Source organism: Musca autumnalis, unplaced genomic scaffold, assembly GCF_047663935.1.
Source record: "Musca autumnalis isolate F117 unplaced genomic scaffold, ASM4766393v1 scaffold_3, whole genome shotgun sequence".
NCBI lineage: Eukaryota > Metazoa > Arthropoda > Insecta > Diptera > Muscidae > Musca > Musca autumnalis.
In genome coordinates, this window is record NW_027411866.1 from 1,968,878 (window position 1) to 1,992,708 (window position 23,831).

A 23,831-nucleotide genomic window follows, 5' to 3' on the forward strand; every position below is an offset into this window, starting at 1 on the left:
ATTTCTCGCGGCAGAAAACATAAACGTCGTGTTTTGTGGCTGAAATTTATTTCTTCACTATTTCTTATTTTTTATTTAATAAAAAAACAAAAGTCAACGCCGTAAAATTTGAGTTTTAATGTTTTTCTTGTCAATATTCCAATGAGTAACAGTTTTCGTTTAACAGAATGTTGCTATGATATCGTAGCAACAGAGGTTAACTCCCTCTACAGTTAATTTTTCACAATTGACTTTTCCTATCTTATAATATTGACATCTTTGTCGAATCGATGTCGTTAATAGGCCCCTGATCATGGCAGAACTACCAGGTAGTGGTATCACACCAGCTGATAGAATATGAAAAGTCAAATCCCTTTATAAAAAATTATTTTTGTTGTAATTTCTCCAACAACATAAAGGAAGTTTTGACATAACATATTCAAAATTTTACGATGCCACTACCTGGGTAATTGTGCCATGCCCCTGATTAAAGTCCCAATTTACATTAGGCGAGTTTACTTGCGGCAATTGTCAGTTTGTAGGTGAGAGAGGGTGCTGTGAGGCAAAGGGTTACCATATGCCTCACCTCTCTCTCCTACAAAATGACAATTGCCGCAAGTAAACTCGCCCAATGTAAATTGGGACAAACTGCAACCTTTTTGCTGGTATGGCACAATTACCAAGGTAGTGGTATCACAGGGGCTCAATTCTGTTTCTATGAAAAAGTGAAATGAAAACTGTCAAATGAAAAAAATATAAATGAAATATTTTTCATTTCAAATTTTCATGGAACAAGAATCTAGCCCCAGCTGTTCGAATATGAAATGTCAAATCCCTTTATAAAAAAACTATTTATTTTCCCCAACCACATGAAAATTTTGACATAAAATATTCAAAATTTTACGATACCACTACCTTGATAAAGCGCTCGGCACATACGGTGCGTTGAACCTTGCGTTACAACAACCACATGAAAAAAATGTAAGTGAAGCCAAGTTTTTTGAAAAACAACAACATGGCTGGAGCATTAAAGCCCTCGGCGCATACGATCCGTTGTGCGACGCGTTGCGCGTTGAAAACAACAACCACACGAAAAATGTGTAAGTGATGCCAAGTTTGGTTATGCATTTTTCATGTGGTTGTTGTAACGCGACGCTCCACTCGCCACTGTGCCGAGCGCTTATGGCCGCGGCACATACGGTGCGTTGTGCGTTGCGTTACAACAACCACATGAAAAAAGTGTAAGTGAAGCCAAGTTTTTTGAAAAACAACAATATGGCTGACGCATTAAAGTTAAACATAATTTAACTGTTTTGGGACAACGCGTGTCTCAACGTGTCACTAAACGGACTGTATGTGCCGAGCGCTTTAAAGATAAATATAATTTAACTGTTTTGGGACAACGCGTGTCCCAACGTGTCACTAAACGGACCGTATGTGCCGAGGGCTTAATTGTGCCACGGCTATTAACAAGTGCTGGAACTAAACAGTTTTTGAGGTTAATGCAACAAATTGAACTATTGACGTTGCTCATTTCAGCGAATGATTGAATGAACGGAGCTAAAACATTCAGAATGAGACCATTATTAAACATCATTCGCGTTCTGAGCATCAACAGACGACGACAAACGGAATCGTTAGAGAAGTGCGAGAGTGTATTGTTGTGAGTGCTTCCATTCTTTTTTATTTTTGTTGCTTGCTCCTACTACCAAGAAAGGCTGAAAGAACAATTTCTTCCTTGACAGTTGTTGTGGTCTACAAAATAAAGAAAAACAAAAGCAAGCGTGTAATTTCAAATAATTTTTTTTTGAAAGAAAACATAGAAGAAGAAACAATAAAATAACACGCGAATTGTGTGAAGCGAAAGTGATTTTGATTCCTTGTTCTTTTCTTGTGTCTATTTGTAGGAAGTAAAATAATACTGATCCGAACACAATGTCGCTTTACCGTATTTCAACGCGTAAATTGCCAGAAGCTCAGGTGAGTTAAAATAATTTCATTGGTGTGTGAGTGTGTCGTAGTTGGAAAAGGCAAAGATTGCCAATGATCTGACAGAGCAGTGGTGTGATGTGCCATGCGTGTGCTGTAAAAGATTAAAATGCCTAGAAAAAGATAATCGCATTGTATAAAACCCAAAAGTTGAATAAAAGACCATTGCCGGCTAGCGCCATGTGTTCCAAGAAGTTTCCCGGGAATGTGTTCCTTCTGCTTGATTTTTTATTAATCTACCATAGAAGTGTAAACTTTGAACTCTCTGCTAGTTCGAGAAAGTCATCGGCCCCTGTATATGTTGCCTGCCCTCCCCTTTTGTTGAAATCATTAACATTGCGAAAAGTAGGGTTAATCCAACTCTACAATATATTCAGTTGTGAATGTGTGTGTTTGTACGCGATTATGATGATGTGTAAACGTGGATGAGTTTTGTTTTTTAACAAACATAATTATGAATGTGAAGTGCAATTTGGATGCCATGTAACACTACTTTTTGGTAGTTCTGCTCTTTGTTGGCCTACTTATCCACGATTTTAGCCATGAAATGTGTGACCAAAAATGATAAGATTTCCCCCGTTATGTTAACTCTCTACCAGAAAAAACAATAGAGAGGAAAGTGAGAGGGAGAGAGCACACATGGCCGAGTTACGACTCGATTTGGGGGGGAATCACGGTTGCCACTGGGTAAAAAAATTGTCTACCAAAAATTTCCGAAAATGTTACCAAAAGTTACCAAATTATATTTTCCATTTCGTTTGCTACACATTGAACTATGCATCGGAAACCCTGTAAAATGTATATATTCTAGATCTAGGCATATTTATATACGGTAAATGCATGAATTACAACAACTAACAAATTTTCAAAAACAACATTGTTGTTATTGAAAATTTTATGTCAAATAAAATATTGAATAATGGAGTCGTTCAGGAAAAACATAAATGCATTTTGAAAATCCTCTAAAATAGAACAAATTTGAATCAAAATGCAAATATAAAGCATACAGTACAGTCGCAGGTCATTGTTGTTACACCTTTACGATGAAAATGAGTATTTTATGGTAGCAAATTTCGATGTTTCAAATTTCATGAGTAGACCCTATTGAATTTTGAAAACCAATGGTATGTTCCAGTACTGCAAGAATCTACTAATTTTTACTATTTTTTTTTCGATAACATAATGAAAAAAATTTTATCGTAGTAAAAAATAGTAGCTTCTTGCAGTTTCTGGAACAGAGCACAAATTTACAAAAAAAAAAGTATAAATACAGCTGATTGTCACCTCTACCTTTTATAAATGTGCCTTGTTCTAGATTAGCATGAAATATTGAAATCAAAATAGATATTTATTTTTCTCGCGTATAGGGTTGCATGGGTCCATTAAATACATTTTTTTTAAATGCCACGACAACAAAAAATTGCAAAAATTGTAAATCGAATATATTTGACTGTAACCTCCAGTTTTTCGACATTTTAAGGTTATAGCCACAGTATCTATACGACATGGCTGAAATTTAGTATTTGGTCTCTGTTAGGTATACAAACAAAACGTTTTTGGATCAAGAATTTCAGAAAATGCATGTATCTCCGCGAAATATTCATCGTAGACCGACCCCCTGTGGTACACCAAAATTCTTATCTCGACGAGATAAAGCGATTTTGAGAATTGTGTGTCCGTCCACTAAAATTTTTAATCAAACTGCAGTCCCATGGCACATTTACCCAGGTAGTGGTATCGTAAAATGTTGAATATGTTATGTCAACATTTTCTTTGGTGTGATACCACTACCTTTGTAATTGTGTATGTGTAGACCGCAATAGTGGAGTAATCGTCACGAATTGTACGGACGTCGAGCTCCTACCAGAGTAAAAATGATTAGTTTTTGGGGGTGATCATGAAATATTTAGGGACCAAAAGCAAGCTTTTAATCCGATTTTGTAGCCGCTATGTGGGTCGCAATGATGGTCTGATCGTATGGTTTGGGTTTACGACGTAGAAAAAGCCTGCCTTAAGATTATGATCAGATAATATTTAGTGGGTGAAATGAACCAAAAGTTTTGCGGGAAAATTGGTCACATTTTTACAGCCTGTTTCTATATGTCGAAAGAAGAATGTGTGCGAATGAAACACGTCCAAACTTTAGTTTTCGAAATAATTTTACCTTTGCTTCAAAACAAAAAACAAATTTGGGAAACACACAAGAGTTTGGACGTGTTTCATTCGCACACATTCTTCTTTTGACATACAGAAACATGCTGTTAGTATAATGACTATATCTTTATTACTGGAAGTTATGTTCCCCCGAAAATTATATTTAGAAAAGAAACCCATGACTTTTTCTTTGGTAATAAGTTTTCGTTGTTTTAAATTATTTCTACTGAGCCACCATACAACGCCACATTAGCCATTAGCCACATTATCCAACTGAAGTTGCTCAAATTTGGTAGTTACAACATTTCTTTCGAGAATCGTTTGATATTGCACCCTTAGAAGGATACTGCCCGACTTTCGGTACATATTTTGAAGGATTTTACCAATTACCGAACCGACATGGCTTACGTTTTGGTAGTTTCTCTTCGTTAGAGGCATAAAATATTCCCACATAACCGATGCGAAGAATGACCCTTACTATGATATTTGCATCTCTCGCCGTTGACCAATTTGACGCACATTTACATGCGGAAAATAATAAAAGAAACGGAAACATGTTTGGTCTGTTCCAGTACTGCAAGAGTCCACTTATTTTTTACTATTTTTTCGAAAAAATTTTATCGTAGTAAAAAATAGTAGGTTCTTGCATGTTCTGGAACAGAGAATTTATAGTTTGTTCAATCAAACCTTAAAAAAGTTACCAAACCACAAACGAAGTTACCAAGTTACCAACCCTATAAAAAGTTACCAAATTTGGTAATATTCTACCAACTGTGGCAACCGTGGGGGGAATTTCATTTGAGGGGTTAAAAAAATAAACCGCCCGCCTGCCACTTTCTTTTATCATGACTTTTTTACGCTTGCGTTGAAAAAATTCATATCGGCCTTTTTCTGTTTACCCACTGCCCCATTACATAACAAAATAATAATTCTTGCATTATTTTTTGTTGTTTTGTTGCAACTTGTTTATAAATAATCCTGTTTGTGGGATAAAACAAAAACTGGCCAAAAATGACCTCTAAGGGCCTTATTTTGCTTTGTCAGTGACAGGTGGTAATTTGTAAAGAAAAATATGAGAATCGTAAAATAAAATAAATAAAAGACTAAAAAATTACTAAAATTTAAGGACACTTATTATTGATTGAGTTGGTGGATTGGTTATTATTATTGATAATGGGGTGGCCTAAGAAAATTTGTTGCCTATTTGATTTTTCTTTATTTTTTGAGTAGGTGTGGTTAGATGTTTATGTAACATTTATATTGAGTGCCACTATCATTGTTTTTCTAATAGGAGTTTTGGAACAAATTGAATACTTTACCAGCTGACGGAAAAAATCTGAAATTTTTTTTTAAATTTTAATTTTTTTCTAAGTATCCGGCCTTCGGCCGCGGATTTGAGACTTTCTCCTATGGACAGGAGCCAATTTAGGGCACGAAAACAACATTTTTTTATTTTTTCTTTAACAAGGGTATTTTCGGAACTTAAGGTCCCATATCTCGGGATGTATGGACTTCCCCCCAACAAACTTTACATTTTTGTAATCAAGGTAGAGTATTCTATTTATGCCGGAGTTTTTCTGTTGGAGTTTGTTATATGGAATATGTAATGTTAATGTCCATAGATACTTACATAGAGTAGGAATGAGTTCCATTGTATCTTGGTGACATACTTCTGGAATTTGAGTTAAAATAGTCCATATTTACATAAGGCAATTTTCCTTGCTGCAATTGTCAGTTTGATGAAGAGAGGGTGAGGAATGTGCTAACCCTTGCCGACAAACTGAAAATTGCCTAATGTAGATATGGACTTACAAAGAGAATCTGACACATTTTCTCTTAAATATTTCATACTGCGTTTTTTTTTTTTTTTTTTTTTTTTTTTTTTTTTTTGATAAACTTCATTATACATAATTTACAGCCTGTTTCAAGCAAAACAAAGTCAATATTACCATGAAAATCAAAGTTTAGGTGTTCGCATTCATTTTCTTTCGATATACCTTGTGAAATGCCAATTCATTTGCTTATATTTCAAATAAATCCTCATAATGAGGGTTAACCCTGCAAAATGCTATAATATAAACAGGCTATTAATTTAATTTTAAATAAACTGGTACTTCAAACGTTTAATATTTTGTTTCAGATTATGGAAATGTGCCTTATAAGTGTTGCCTTTCTCTAAACAAGTTTGCTTGAACTGAAATGAGGTGATTGAACTGCGATGATAACAAAGTACACTTTCTGGTCTGGTTTTGAAACGAAAATAAATTTTGCTTTGTTGGAGAAGGTTTTCCTAATTTAGAAATATCTCTATATATATTGACAATTTCAACCAATTTAACACTGTTTTATCCATGTTAAATTTACAAAATTAGCTTTGAATGATTTAACAGATTTACTTGACACTATGTTCTAGTTAAACTAATTTTACCTGTTTTAAATTGCAGTTGAACTCATGACACATTCAACTGTTTTTTTTTTTATAATTGATGAGACCTTCACATCATTTTCATTCACATGTTTTTCCTACATTTAAAAAACAGGTTTCAATACTACAATAATGGAGTCATCTAAAATCTTAGATTTTTTTCGTAATTTACAAAGTACATATCAAGATTATTTATTTGTTAAAGCTGAAAGTAATTCGTTCGTCAACAGTAACTCAAATCACATTAATTTTATAGCTCCTCGTTGAAAAGAAAAAAACTTTCCTACAATAGTGCATACAAAACAACAACAATAAACAAATATAATTTTTGATTTATGTCGACGTTAGCAGCGAAAGCTAAAAATTAGTCGAATCTTTTTTAGCGGAGCTTTAGCCTTTTATCTTAATGACTTTTGGTCATTGGCGTCAATTGGCGCTGTGTTGTTATCTTTCTGAAAAGCGGAATGATAACTAAAAACACTTTAAGCGAGTAGATTTTATTTCAATTTTAAGGTGCATAAACAATTTTAAGATTTTTTTTTGCAATAAATTGGTTTGGAAGCTTTCTATGATGTATAGATTTTTTGAAATAAAAAATAATCAGGTTATTCAGCATCTGTATGTATATTAATATTTCCATATAATTTTTCCATAACTCCAGACGCATTAAATTACCTGAAATTAATTTCGATCAAATACGAAGTTCATTTGCTTTTGCCTTCATATTCTCTTTAAAGTAACGATTGTGGTTGTAAAAAAATTGCATGACATCACCATCACCACACATGTCGAATTGAGTTTTATATGTTGTTTCGATAAATATTTCGGCTTTGTTCAATACATGAGCAAGTGCTTACAAACTAAAATCTACTAATAATTTGGCATATTCTAGAAATACTTTCATTACTACTCTTTCAATAAAGCATAGCATAGAACTTATAAATAAATAGCTTTTGTTAGATTTGCCACACGAATTCTTATTTTAATATGCCATATCTCTAATGATATCTCACTCGTCACTTTTCCGGTCTATTACTGTAGTGACGTAGGCAGATTGAGGAAAATATTTTGATTTTTTTATGGAAAATGATAAGAACTTAAAAGAGAGGGCTCGTGTATAGATAGCATTAGCTAACATTTGGCATGTAATTCTCATGAACACAATCACAATAGAAATGTGACAGAGAGTCGACGTCATTAAAAACCACCTCATTTGTATGGATATGCTATTCTTCGTTATTTATTCTAAGGTTTTGGTGTTGAGGCGATTTATATTATAATACACTATACACGACGGATTCAATCACTTATCTCATTAGAAAACCTATTAAAATTTTAGTCTTTGCAGCTAAACTGAAGATAGATTTCGACTAATGATCGTTGGCATATACATACATATGTAGCTCCTTTCCATTAAACTGAAGTAGATCTTTCCGCTTATGAGCCTACGAATCAATTTCGGATTCATCGAAAATAACCTTTCGTCATAACTCCAACCTTCATATGATGATCCAGAATTTGTAAGCTTGTCTACTATGGTCTTGCAAGAGATAAGCTTTTTTATTTATATTTATACAAGTACCAGACAGTAACACATGTTTGATTTAAATCATGCGTTAAATCGTCATATTCCTGACTGATAAGACAGAATGAAAGATGCAGAAGCACTTGTTTTACACTACACCGTAAAATCAAAATGTTATGGAAGTATAAGCAACCAGGATATATTGAGTTTGATTATTAATTTAGTTAAATGATAAGAGGCTACTTTTGTATTCAAAACCCCCACGTGGTGATCATAGTGCGACATCACTTAGTGATGATGATTGTGGGAAAAATTGTGGTGCACTTTCCGAGTACTTCATATGCCGTTCGGTCTCGGGGGTAAAAGGACACGAATGGAGTGTTCTATTCCTTCTTTTCAATGCTTGTATAAATGGGCCATTGATAGTATATCAGGGGGTGTGTTTTCACGGTGGTTCTTGTTGTGTCTCATTCCACAACAATAACAAGCCCAATCATGAATATCAACTCCCCGTGAGTTGTTTCACTTCCTCGTTTAAGTTCTAACGGCAGAAAGACAAAACTCACGGAGAGATCGGGCTGTAAATTTTCCACTTGCTTCGTAATGTTGATATTCCAAATGCAATACTGAATTAAGTGTACTTCCAAAAAAAAAAAGCAATTTTGTAGACAGTTTGCTATACTTTAATTATTATTTTTTACAATTGTCGTCTGGCCAACACATTTCCCCTCTCTGAGTTAATGCACTTTACTTTGATGAATCTTGTCTTTCCAGTCGCAAATGTATTATTTTCTTGCCGTTAAAGATTTGATGGTAATGCGTGTGCAATTTTTTGAGGGTTACAGGGTGCAGGGTGTGCATCACATGGGTATGACTATGTGGACGAGAAGGCAAACAATAACTGCTGGGCATATACTACAATTAATTTGCGCGCCAGTGTTCCACTCACATTGATTACCACGTTATCAGTGAAAGAAGGAAGAAGAGGAAGGAGGGCAGAACACACAACGAACGAGGCTTGTCTTTTTTCCGCCTTTTCTTTCGAAATTGAAATTTAATAATTCTAATCGAATTAAACAGACAACGATATGGGTCAATATCAGTGTGCTAACTGGTATTAACTGGAACGATGTGATTTTAAAGGTTAGAAGTTCTTTTACGAATACAACTTGACATTTGTTTAATTATATAATTGAGTAAAAGATTCTGCCACGGCAAAGGGAAAAGGTTGACACCATGACATACATATGTATTCATATACATATGTTATTGTTTTGATTGCTACGGTTATTGAACTATTGTTTTTTTGCGACATACATATGTACGATACGACCCTTCCTATGTTTTGAGCTAACCAAAGTTTGAGTAGACAAAGAAAAAGTGTATACATATGTATATGAAAAAAATGATATATGGCTTCGTGTAGCTGAAATGTTCTTTTGGTGGCGTCGAAGAGTATTTAAATCTAAAAATACATAAAAGAAACATTTTCATTTTCTTTGTTTTTTCTCCTTCATATTTTTCTTACGTAAGATAGACATAAATTTAGCGTCTAACAAAATAAACACTTATCAACTGTGTATCATGAGTCTTGTTTGGGTGGGGAAAAATATAGAGAGAGTGCTCTGAGAATTGCGCACAAATCTGGCCAAAATCACCCTTACTCAATGGACATGTTCTGGGCATTTACCAATGGTACTATTCAAATTGAATGAACTTTTTTAAGAGGAACCGTATTCAATTGATTCTTACTTTCGAGGTGGCAGAAAAGATTCATTCATTATTATTTTTTGTTACCTTGAACCTTGTACTACAAATAGTTGTAGTTGGAAATATTTAACAGTCAACAAAAATCTTTGTATTTAACACAGATATAAGCGCATCTTCTTTATCATTTTGTTTAATATTCGCATTAAAAACTTGCTCGTTATTGTTTTGACATTGTTCTTCTCTCCACTTTTTACATTCGTATTGTTAGAACTCAAATTACTGCTATTCATAAATCATTTTATTTAAAATCATATAACAATAAATAAGGAAGTTGAGAATGTTTTATTTTCCCAGCACTTGCTTGTCATTAAATGTCGATGCAATCTGCTGCAGCCATTAACTGCAGTCGCTGTTGTGTGTTCATCATATTGAAATGGAAAGGTTGTTTGTAACTTTGAAAATTATAGATATTCACGTTGTGTTTTTACTATGGAATTACAAAATATTGAAAAAGTTATAGAAATTGGTTTGGTATAAAACTGACAATAAATAATCTGATGTCGGATATTTGTAACATTTAAATATGATTTACTGTATTTCCTCTATCTACTTAGCCCTCCCAGTCCATGTGTCGAATATATTTGACATTTAGCAATGTTTTTACATGGGCAGAAATTATTATTGACACTGAAAAGGATAGATTAATGTCAATCTTAACTTTACATTCATATTACACTATGAAACACTGAAAATACAAACAACTTCTAGTATGCATTTTTTGAAAGTATTGAGACAACAAAACCCCTAGTTGGGTTTTTTGTCCTATCAGATCCAGTTCAGATTTTATGACCTGATCTAAACCGGGCTAAAACTACATTTTTTGCATTTATCGGACATTTATCTCATAAGCGAGTAGGAATTTGGCGTGCAGTTTTTAGCAAAATTGTAGCCCTAAACTAGTAGAACTTATCTGTTGAACAGACCACATAAGAAAAACTTTACCTAGGGCATAAAAAATTATAAAATACAGAAAATTTTACATAATTTCTCAAATTCTGGTCGGTATCAGCTAAGCTATTGGGATTTGAACCAAGTAACCTTTTACAAAAATATTCCAAATAATGTTCTCGGCAATTCTTCGAATCATTCTGAAACTCTAAAATGTTTATATCATGTTGTTTCAGCGGTATTTTGTATCATATCTTTTACAACACGTATTTCAAACAATGTTCACACCAGCAGTATATTCTCGCATTTGGGGTTTCCCCACATTATTGGAATGTTTAATAAATTGTCGTTGAAAAATATACAACGTGATAGAGGCAGGAAGAGTTGTGAATTACTTTCCAGCGAATATTTTTCCAAAAGAAAACATTAAGAAAAATTTAACAGTTTTGGAGATATGGTGCGAAATGTATACAAATTATGGAATTTTTAGATACATTTTAATATTTGAGGGTAATAAATGCATTTTTTCGAGTTTACTATTTTCTCAAATATTTTATTCTTGCCCTTATCTACAAATTTGCTTCAGAGGTCAGATGAAGATTCATATAGGTTTCAGAGATATAGCCCCGAATTGCTTTAATAAGTGAATATTTAACAATGTTTAGATGGGGCCATAAAATAAATCCAAGCTGGATCTGACACAAAACACCCAACAAGGGTTTTTCTCGTTTGGGTCGTCTGTACTTTCAAAAAATCCTCAGCTCAAATTGTTTGCCCAAAATTAGCTTAAAACTGTTGCACAGTGTTATCTAATGTGAAGATTTGCAGTTACATAAATTTGTCTTTCTACCAACTTCTGGACGATTTGTTCGTAATGTGAATTGAATGATTAATTTGAATACATAACCTTATGTTTATGACTTGTGGAACTATAAAACTAGTAGCAGCGCTCGTAACATTTCATTTTATATCATGGTTCAATAACTTTACTCTAATCAAGACCATAAAATTATTGGGAGTTTAGTGATAATTATCTACCGCAGGGAAAATACTGGTGTATTCCAACAAAGTCATGGTAACGATAACAGATAAGCGTTTACTGATATGAAACCCAAGGAAGTATGTTTTCGATAGCGCCGAATGTCAACCATGTTAAAAAAAATATTTTCTATTATCTGATAAATGATACGCAATCAGCACAAGGGTTCTAAATTACTGTGAAGATAAGATTTTCTAAAATACGCTAAATAAAAGTAGCGCTAAACAAATGCTGTATGGCTTGAGTCGTCCGTCACACACGCATATATGTATACATACCATGAACACAAAGTATTATGTGATCATTTAATTATCAACGTCATGTGATTTCGTTTCATTTTGCCATATCATTTTTCTACTACTCCTATATTTAGTGGAAAAATTAACACAAATAAATCAAAATTGCACACAATCTTCATGTTTGAAAAGTTAATTTCTTGAACTTCAAAACCACAATAACGAACACCCCTTTGGTTTGTTTGTTTAAATTGGAGATAGATGGGGAAATGTAAATATGATGTTGAAGAGGAATGTCTATTACTAGTACATAGTGATTATTTCAACTGACAGTTTTTTCTATGTAATTCATCATTCTGAAGAAATAATGCATATTTATAAATTAATTTGAAGGAAAAATTATAGATATACCTGTACTTGTGTTTCTAATGACATCATGTGATGGATTAACTGTTTTCTTTAAATTGCAATCACCCATATGTACTTTTAGGTGCACTTGTGTATAGAAACCAACTCTTTGCATTAATGTCTGGAAACAGATGAACAAATTTAATTTCTTTCTGTTTTTTGTTAATTAGCAACAAATAGCAGCAATAATTGAAAAATGTCTTTCATGAGTAATTTGCTTTGTGTCAAAGTATAGGTATATGTAAAGTCATGGTAGAATAAGAAAAGGTAGCAGCAATACACAGCTGACTGAACTGGGATGTAACGTTAGTGTCAAATTTCATATGACATTTTATACATTTATTTCTATTTCGATGTACATTAGGGACATATCTTTTTTGGAGAAAAAAAATATATCATTCGGAAAAAACATTTCCCAGAAACACCTCTTCATATCAATGATATGTAATCTCCTCCAAGTTCGAACGATAAGCCGCGCAGTAAATCCCCGCTTGTAGAGACGATACAACGTTTGTTAATATGTGAGGTATTTTGTTAAAATTGAAAAAAATAAAGCCCTAATAAACATGTGCTTCTTTGATTTCTAAAACAAAACATTGAAACAGCTTCTCCTTTTTCTATGAATTTCCAGCGACCCCAAACTTTTCTGCAAGAATTCTACTTTCTGCGAGAATTTATGCATTTAGTGGAATGATGTGGAAACATAAAAATTGAAAATCTAACGAGTTTTCATTCATGTTTTCCAAAATATTCAACCAAATGTGAAAAATTATTAGTTTTTTAAATTCCAATAATTTATAGACATTTCCTTGTTTTGTTTACAAATACAACTGACAGTAACGTTACAAACAAAAACAAATTCCTTTGTGGTTGTTGTTCGAGTTGTAGTATTAACCTTACCTTGTATTTGTTCTACCATGATGTAAAGTATTCAATTTCAAGAAATTTTCATTGCAAACTAAGTTTCGGTTTGCCAATTAATGCTATAACATTGATACCTATTTTGTCAGTATGAATACAATTTTCATAGTGACACAATATATTGATGTACATACTTTGGTAGCCAGTCCAGTTACATCAAAACAAGAAGAGTGGAATAATGTCAAGATATATTATTCATAATTGTCATTTCTTTTGTTTTAATGTCCAATAAATCCAAACCAGGAACTATAAATACCTAGGTGGAAAAATAACATTTTTCAATCCATGCTAATGGTTTATTTCTTAATAGAAAAATCTACATTTATAATGAAAACAAATGATGATGACAATCACATCCACGTCACCAGTCGGTTTTGAATTACAACTTGTTGCAATCGTTTAAGAGAACACTTCGCACATGTATGAATGATACCACCACCGCACAGTGGTGGCCTTTACATGGGAAGGTATGACAAAAATACTTCTAGATGATATATCGAACTGAAATTTTTACCAATTGGTGGCTAAAAATACTCTAACACAAATATTGGAGTCCTAGGTCCAAAATTTTGTGTGGTTCCCAGTTAACGAATCATTCTGAATTGAAGTATTTTACTGTTGCCAACATATTGTTTAACCGAATTCGCTGTAATCCGGTACTAGGAGTTGTTATTGCATAGTAAACCTCCCCGCGAGAAACTGTCAATATTGGTCCATGATTTGCTATACCCCATTTATGATTTCTATGCCCATTTAATGTATTTCACTGATATTTAACAAATTCTAAACGGTTTAGGCTTTAATAGTGAACACAGAGTTTAGAACAGGATTTTATAAATAAATGTGACATTTGTCCACTTTTGCAAGTGCCTCCTAGGGTTGCCATATATTTTTCTGTATTTATAAGATTTATATTTTATAAGATTTAATCACCTTTTTTCTCTTTTACCTGTAATAACGTATTTTTCGTTTTCAGTGCGGGGAAAATTTCCACGTTTTGACCAAACATGAAAAAATATTTATTAAAATGTATACCCCCAAAACCTTTTATTTTTCAATCGCGAGTTTTCAGTGCGGCTCCAAGTTACCATGATCAAATAAATCACTAATAGCACAAAAACATTCTACTGAACATAAATGTGAGAAAGGATAATAAAAATAATTTTACAAATTCAAAAAATATGAATTCAGCAACTAAAAAGGGAGTTAAACTTTTGGTCATAACTTCCAAAACCCCAAATTTCGGCAAAAAGTCTATACAGTTTTGAAATCTACAGACGCTAGGCTTCAATTTGGTACTAGTGGCCATACTTGCGTATTTTTGGAAAGTGACTAAAACTTTTTGGAAGTCCATACATCTGTATTATTAAATGATTTCATTTTTACCAATATTATAACCAAAATATTTGACAACCCTTGCAATTTAGAGGAATGTTCATAACTAGAAAAATTAAGCTTATGCTTGGTTTACATTAACGAAATACACTCGATTTCAACTGTCAAATCCATAGGTTAAACGTCAAATGAAATCCAGATGAGATTTCATTTGACGTTTGAGCTATGGAATTGACAGTTGAAATCGAGGGGATTTTGTAAATGTAAACTTAGCATTAGGCAATTTACTAAATGGTTCAACTTAAGTTAAGGCTTTAAAAATAGTCCTTTGTTTCATAAATTCGCTTAGCATATAACTATTTTTTCTCATTTTTTAATACATTTTTTCTTCAAAATTAGTTATGTTTGTGAGGCTTTTATTTTATTTATTTTATTTTTTATTTATTTGCTTTGCAATTGAAGCCAATCTTGAGGCCAATTTATATAATTACAAAGAATACACCTAAATATCATAGCTACTCTAAAAACAATTTCATATATAAATTTATTTTAAATCTAGAAATTGGAGATCTAATTATTTTGGTTACAATTATATTCTTTAATTTTTTTTTAAATTCTTCATTACGTCATAGCTACTTTTTCTCTTTTCCTCCTTAAGAACCGCGAAAAATGGAAAAATTAAGTTGCGTTTCGAAAAATTTGGAATGCTTTGAAGCGATTTGCAACATTAAATGTTTAAAATGACGATATTTTTTTTTTTTGATTTTTGTCGTTGGCCGCATCCACTGTGCACCGGTAGGGTTAGGCGGCGGCAAGCTAGCAATACAGCTTGCGGTTTTTATTTTCATTCACTGGGAAAAAGGTGTGATGTAAGTTGAGTTAACAACAAATATTGGCTATTTTACATATTCAATTACAACGCCGCTTTATCATCGTACATACATAGCCGGTGACTCTTAGTTGTTAACGCTTTTGATGCTCTATATTCAAACTGATTTATCTCATATACGACGAAGTGATGAAGTGTGCCATATGCTGCCCCATAAATTGATTTATTTATAAATAATAATTTAATTTATTTAGCCAATCTTGTCACATTCATGATCATTTTACGATAAATAATGCTAATATATGCTGCTTGTTTGATAATGTACCGTTGTAACTGATTCATTCACGCTGTTTAAATACTAGAGATCTTGCTCCTCCCCTTAGCTATATTTACAAGTCTGAAGACTGAGCCCTTATTCTTATGACATGACCTAGTCAACGTAATCGCTGTGACTTACAGCCTGTTTCTGTATGTCGAAAGAAGAATGTGTGCGAAGGAAACACGTCCAAACTCTTGTGTGTTTTTCAAATTTGTTTTTTGTTTTGAAGCAAAAGCAAAGGTAAATTTATTTCGAAAATTAAAGTTCGGGCGTGTTTCATTCGCACATATTCTTCTTTCGACATACAGAAACTGCCTGTTAATACATTTAAGTATGTTCATGTCGGCTATTTACTTACAGGTGTATGTCCCAGTATACAGTAGGCAAGTTTACTTGTGGCAAATCTCTGCTTGTCGGAGGGACACGTAACGGGAAATGGAAGTGGAAAAAATTGCTCGTACAGCAATTTTCAGGCAATTCCTTTTATATTTTTCGTAATTGGCGTTATATGTTTTGAAAACAAGACTTGCCTGAACAGAAAAGAATTGCCGATATAGATGCAGGAGGCATTTTTTAAAAGAGAACGAAAAAATTGTGGAATATAAATCTGGACTGAGGAATTCATACCGAATCACACAGTGTTTTTAACAGCTTACTCCAAATCAGAATCTATTGGGCAAATTACTCTTTTTTTCTCTAAATTGTTTTCCTATAGCAGTACTAGTATTCAGGTAGATAAAGTATTAAATTTCTTTCCTGGACCTAGCAGAAGTTCCAATCATTGCATTTGCGTTTCTTATTAACTAACATGACAGAGGCATACAGTTTATTAGCACTTGCCATATTCTGACCTCTTATTATGTCGAAGATTCTGGAGTAACGTCACCATTTGAATTATGTTCGAAATTCTTAAAATGTCTATGATGTTATAAGTTTTTATTCTGTCACGTTACATAGAATTACCACGCCACTTTCAACACTTTTAGCAATCTACACATGGTATGTATGTATTTGGTTTGGTGGATCATTGCCCAAGTTTTTATTTCTCAATATGTAGTATGATGGCACCTTTTAATTCTTATCAGTTTTAAAACGGAAAGAAATTTTCCCTGTATAATAGAATTACTGATCGTTTCTTTTGAATGAAAGCATTTCGATTGTAATTTGAAGGCCAGAAACAGTCGCATCATTCCAATATGGACATAGCGTGACAAGTAAATTACACAGCCTTCATTATTACATCAAAAGCAAATGATTAGCCAATAAAAACAGCAATACATACATTCATAAATGTATACGAATGTATTTAAAGTTTAAATATTCTTACATTACTAATCTACGAAGAAAATAAAAAAATATACATTAGCGAAGAATTATCTAATCTCAGGCGCGTACACACACCACCACATTTTCTAAAAGAATAAATAATTTCAATTTAACCAACCATTTTTTATTTTTAATATTCTCTTTGCTTTCTCTTTACAGAAATTGAATGCTTTCTTGGCCCAATATGCCCGTTTCTTCACTGCCGATTCCGGTTTGCGTGAAGTTTTAGCCCAAAAAATTCCAGCTGAGCAAGAACGCGTTAAGAACTTCAGGAAGCAATATGGTGCCTTCAAAATGGGTGAAACTACCATCGATATGGTGAGTATTATACGCGATATCTCGGAGAGTGTGTTAATATGTCAACATATTGTTAATGACGAAATAAAAGCATATTCAGAAAATGTAAAATTATAATTACGTAATACGATAAAATGTATCACCGTCTTCTGCATAAACTCCTTATTTATATTCCCCTGAAGCACTGAGACCATCGTCTCTTTTTTTCAATGATAATTTCATCCCTACATTTTGTCTTCTAATTATTATTATTTTTAATATAAAAAAGAGATTTTTCGCAAAAAAAACCCCTTCATATGCCCGCTGCCATTGCATTTATATGTTAAACCTGGCAACAACAAGAACAATAGAGGAAAATATTATGGCCAAATGCCAAGCGATTGAATAATTTTGTTTTTGTCGTATTCTTTAGAGTAGAATGACGACAACAACAGAATATCATGAAAATGTTAAATTTTCTTTCAGTTTATTTTTCTACCCACTAAAATGCCGGTTCCTCTTCCCGCCACCTCCCTCCGCTCGGCCTTTTTGTGAGGCAGCGCTGCTAAAATTAAAAGTGCATTTTCTGTTTTTCGTGTTCTAAATAATTTTCATGTGATTACACAACGTTTCACTTTCTTGATGTTCACCTCTAGAAGACACCAGAAAAGGGGCGATGGGAATGTGGATGATGAATGCAATGCATTGACTTTGTTTCAAACCACCGATTGACTTATATGTTGATGCAATTTTGTTTTTAGTTCTTCCTCCCTCGCACTCCTCGCAAACAACAAATATGTATTGATTTACGATTATGTCATTTTTTTTTTCATTACAACAATTGCATAATATCAAAAATACCAATGACATTCCGATTGTATGCCAGATCTTTGATAAAATGTATTACAAAGATTTGGGAAGACAGGTGGAATCAATAAAAACGATGTATTATATGTAGTTTTAGGTATGGTCGGTCTTTCCATGTCGAATTATGGCCATTAACGCCGATATATAATATATACCGATATACTATAATCCTTTCAGATGTATGGTGGTATGCGTGGCATCAAAGCTTTGGTCACCGAAACTTCTGTCTTAGATGCTGATGAGGGTATCCGTTTCCGCGGCCTTTCCATTCCTGAATGCCAAAAGGTATTGCCTGCTGCTGATGGTGGTGCTGAACCCTTGCCCGAAGGTCTTTTCTGGCTCTTGATGACCGGTGATGTTCCCACCAAGGCTCAAGTTAAGCAATTGTCCCGCGAATGGGCTGAACGTGCTGCCTTGCCCCAACATGTTGTTACTATGTTGAACAATTTCCCCACCACTTTGCATCCCATGTCCCAATTTTCGGCTGCCATTACCGCCTTGAACCACGACAGTAAATTCGCTAAGGCCTACTCAGAGGTAAGTTTGGTTTGTCCCAAATTTTTGATCACATACATTAACTGTTATTTTAATTTGCTTATCGGCAGGGTGTTCACAAATCCAAGTACTGGGAATATGTCTATGAAGACAGCATGGATTTGATTGCCAAATTGCCAGTTGTCGCTGCCACCATCTACTGCAACACCTACCGCAATGGCAAGGGTTCCAAGACCATCGATCCCAATTTGGATTGGTCCGCCAACTTCGTCAAGATGTTGGGCTATGACGATCCTAAATTCACCGAATTGATGCGTCTCTACTTGACCATCCACAGTGACCACGAAGGTGGTAACGTATCCGCTCACACTGTTCACTTGGTTGGTTCCGCCTTGAGCGATCCCTACCTCTCCTTCGCCGCCGGTATGAACGGTTTGGCCGGTCCCTTGCACGGTTTAGCTAACCAAGAAGTCTTGGTTTGGTTGCGCAAATTGCAAAAAGAAGCCGGTAACAATCCCTCTGAGGAACAACTCAAGGACTACATCTGGAAGACCCTCAAGTCTGGACAAGTCGTTCCCGGCTACGGTCATGCTGTACTTCGCAAAACAGATCCCCGCTACACCTGCCAACGCGAGTTCGCCCTCAAGCATTTGCCCGACGATGAACTCTTCCAATTGGTCTCCAAGATCTACAAGGTCGTGCCACCAATCCTCACTGAAACCGGCAAGGTTAAGAACCCATGGCCCAATGTAGATGCTCACTCCGGTGTCTTGTTGCAATACTACGGCATGAAGGAAATGAACTACTACACTGTTTTGTTCGGCGTCTCTCGCGCTCTCGGTGTCTTGGCCTCCCTCATCTGGGATCGCGCTTTGGGCTTGCCCATCGAACGTCCCAAATCCTTGTCCACAGACATGCTCATGAAGATGGTTAAGAAGTAATTTATAAACAAATACCGTACCGTACACAGTAATAAAACCAAAAACTATTTCTAAAACAACAACAACAAAGGTATCTATCAAATCAAGACAACTCATCAAAATGTTTCGAAACTCATTACTGATTTAGAATTATTTTGATCGTATTGCTATGAGGCGAAGGATATACATAACTAGGAACGAAAACACAACAACAACAAAACACATTTACTTAACGAATTAATGCTTAATTAATTTTAATTTAATTTAAATAAAACAACAAACAACAAAAATAAATAAAAAACCAAAAATAAAACAAACAATTTTGTGAATATTTTCTTTGGTTTATACAAAAAGAAAATGTAATAGAAAACAAAAACGTTGTGAAAGTGATGCAACAGGAAGGACACTCACGAACATGTCATGTTTCATATTTTTACTATTTATTAAAACCCAATATTTAGTTATTTGATTCCACATCTTGGATTTCCTCACAAAATGTCAATGTATTATCTTTTAGTTTTCAAAGCATATCGTACTGTGAGAAGCGATTTCAATACCCAATATCCTTAGAACAATAATTTACTATATGAAATTATTCAAATATTTTGAATAAAACAAAAATTATAGTTTGTCATTGTAATATTGAAAATATACAATATTCCGAAATACTATGTCAAATCCATAAAATGCAAAATTATTCATACTACAAGGCGACAATATACTCATTATATAGAGTAACAATTAATTATATACGAAAAAGTATCGTAAAGATACATATTTTCTACGCCCGCCCATTCATTACAAATATGTATATTGAAAATGGTTGAATTTTAAAAATTTGTTAAATTGCAATCGATGTTCATAGATCCCACAGACGTGTAGTAGAATGAAGGATCATGTATTGTGTTCAAAATAAATAAATTAAAACTAAATAATCATTTGTTTTGTGTATATAGAAGGGTTAGAATCATGAGGTAATGTCGTGTACACTACCATTTATAATTTTTATACCCTCAGCATATTTATGCTAACATCGAAATAATGGTTTTGGATCCAAAGTATGTTTGGACGAAATCAGTTTCAGACAATTTGGAGTCGATTTAGCAATGTCCGTCTGTCTGGCTGGCTGGTGCGCACGATAACTCTAGACCGGATGAACCGATTTGGTCCAAAATTTAGCTTTCGTAATATTTTCTCCAAACTTAGTTAAGTTCGAAGATGGTTATATCGGCCCACAAAAGTTCGGGAAATTTGTGCGCACGATAACTCTTGAAGGAAGTAACCGATTTGGTCCATACTTTGCACATCGTGATATTTCTACCAGACTTAAATGAGGTTCCAGTATGGACTCAATCAGCCCACTCCTTCGGGTACCTCACACACAAAGTTTTGGAAAAGTTCAGTTTAGGACATGGTCTCGAATCGCTTCGTTTTTTGTTGTAGCAACTTATATTCAATGCTATTTTGTCCAAACGTAGTCTAAGTTCGAAGATAAGCCATATCGGTCCATTCCTTCAGGTACCTCCCCCACAAAAGTTCAAAAATGTTCGGAAAATTGTTCTCACGATAACTCTTGAAGGGAGTGACCGATTTGGTCCATACTTTACACATTCTAATATATCTACCAAATTTAGATCAGGTTCGAATATGGACTATATACAGTGAGTGTCAAAAATATTCGGTTTTTTCTTTTATCAATAATGACAGCTCAGTATTTAATTATAAAATGAAAAGCTTTATCCTTACGATTTTTGGAAAGTAAACGCATATTTTCTATATTCTGAAAGTCATTTAGCACTCAGTGACCAATTTCAAGAAAATTGAGGGTGGTTTAGCCGTATTTTTTTTTAGGAGATTCCTCTACCTTCCCTCCCCATTCTTGGTTTTTTGCTGGCTTATGTGTTTCACGAAATCAATTATTTCTCTCAGGTATGTGATGAATTTCGAATCGATTTGCAATGAAAACGTTTGCCCATGGTTTAATTAAAAAGGTTAGCTAAAGCTATCTGCCAATTTAAATTTTTTCTTTCGAGTGTTCCTAAAACTTCAAAATTAGTCCCAATTTACATTAGGCGAGTTTACTTGCGGCAATTGTCAGTTTGTAGGTGAGAGAGGGGGCTGAGAGGCAAAGGGTTACCATATGCCTCACCTCTCTCTCCATCAAACTGACAATTGCCGCAAGTAAACTCGCCTAATGTAAATTGGGACTTATATACACAATCTGTGTAAGTGTGTGCTGTTTGAAAAATACAGTGACACAGAAAAGTATACATACACCCTACAAAAATACAGTTTTGGCTAAATCGTTGGGTTTTTTACAGCAACAACTGCACTGTGTGGCTCCTTGGTGACAAAATAACCATAATTAACCAAATTTATTTTAATCTAATTCGTATATAATTTACAATTAAAGAAATTCAATTTTCACAACACAGAAAAGTATACATACACCCCAAGGAAATACGAGTATTATCGTAAAATTTATGGAATTAGTAGCAAAATTTATAAATTTTTTAGGTTTGGCGAATGTCTCTGGTTGTCTTAGATATATTTTAGAGAAAAGAAAATAATTTTTGGGGGTCAAATGCCGTTATTTAGGGTCAAATTTCTTATATACCTCGTTAAAGCTGACCTTTGCTTAATTTTTTGCGTTTTTAGGTATTGTACTTTATAAAAAGCACAAAATTAGTTTCAGATTGCAAATCTTGAGACCCAAGAAAGCTTTGGAGTTGTTATTGAGCAAAATATTCCTTCCTGGACGTCGATTAATGCACGTTTTTCCTCAAATTTCTCAGCAAGTTAATATATTCTGCGGAATTCCTGGCGCAAATTACATATAGATGGCCTTGAATTGCCTTGTAATATTGTTTGTCAGTTTTCGACTTGTTCTTCGGTTTTTCGTCCATTTTGTGAAAAAATCGTCAAGCAAAAGTCGAAAAATCAGTTCTGCCATTTTTTACCTGCAGAAATTTTGCTGGTAGCCTGTGGTAGAAGAGAAAGCCATTTTCGTTCTCTCTCCACTCTCACTCTCCTAAAAATTGCGTCCAGTTTTGCCACTTTTCGGGGTTAAGGAACGCTTTGCAGGTTAAAAATGGTAACAAATGGCAAAAATGGTAACCACAGGTAAGTAAAGGAACACAGCTACATATAATTTTATATCATAGTCCCGATTTACATTAGGCGAGTTTACCTGCGGCAATTTTTCTTGTTCCTTTTTAAACTTGCGTCTTGCATTTATAAAAGGCAATTCCGTTCCGACAAGTTTTGTTTTCAAAACGATGAAAATAATGTGAAATACGAAAAATATAAAAGGAATTGCCTGAAAATTGCCGGTACGAGCAATTTTTTTTCATTTCCATTCCCTTTACGTGTCTCTCCTACAAACTGAGACTTGCCGCAAGTAAACTTGCCTAATGTAAATTGGGACATATATAGCTTTATTCCATGTATCATATAAATTGAATGTGGTTTGTGCGGGACATTTTTCAGTATTTAAATGGAATAAAAATTATTTTAGTCATTAATAGGCAAAATGTCATTCATTCGTGCAACAGGTAAAAATTTGGCGCAACATTTTTTTTCATTTCATAGGATTTTCAATTTTTTTGTGGTTTGCGCGTGACCTTTTCTAATGTCCAATTTACATTAGCAACTTTTTCGTCATTTCGAGCTGTTTCGTCATTTATTTGCTCAAAAAAGGCAACATTTTGCGTCATTTACTATACAAAAATAAATGACGATAGCTGCGTCATTTATTCTAAACAACGCACGAAAACACCATACTATTATCAGCAACCCTGCTTTTTTGCCATAAACTACCGAAAAATGCAACTGTTTTATGATGTCTTTGTTTGTTTGTGTGTGCTGTAGAAAAACAAAAATACTCAAACGATGACAAAAGTAAAAAATAAATGTTTAAAAAACTTGCAAAAATTAGGTTTTTTTGTTTTTAGAATTAATTTAAGTTATTTGATACACATTTGTGTTGTGAAATTCCTATTTCTCTGTTCCAGAACTAAAAAGTTTTTACAATTTTTACCACTTTTACACATTTTGCGTTCCCGAACACAAAATTTATATGAAAATCGTTTACGACTTTGACAACTTTTACGACTTTTACCACTTTATAA

General features: G+C 33.8%; 1 protein-coding gene across 2 annotated transcripts; it reads left to right on the forward strand.

Moving 5' to 3' along the window:
* The first annotated feature begins 1,331 nt into the window (after positions 1–1,331).
* On the forward strand, positions 1,332–20,633 carry LOC141397463 (probable citrate synthase, mitochondrial). Of its 2 annotated transcripts, none has more exons than XM_073973699.1 (5): positions 1,332–1,642; positions 1,887–1,959; positions 17,303–17,461; positions 18,464–18,823; positions 18,892–20,633. In XM_073973699.1, the coding sequence occupies exons 2-5, from the start codon at positions 1,915–1,917 to the stop codon at positions 19,720–19,722; spliced, it is 1,395 nt and encodes a 464-aa protein (XP_073829800.1). In that variant the 5' UTR covers positions 1,332–1,642; positions 1,887–1,914; the 3' UTR covers positions 19,723–20,633. The 2 variants fall into 2 exon arrangements, with proteins under 2 accessions (XP_073829800.1, XP_073829801.1); XM_073973700.1 differs by having other exon boundaries at positions 1,547–1,765.
* Positions 20,634–23,831: the final 3,198 nt, after the last annotated feature.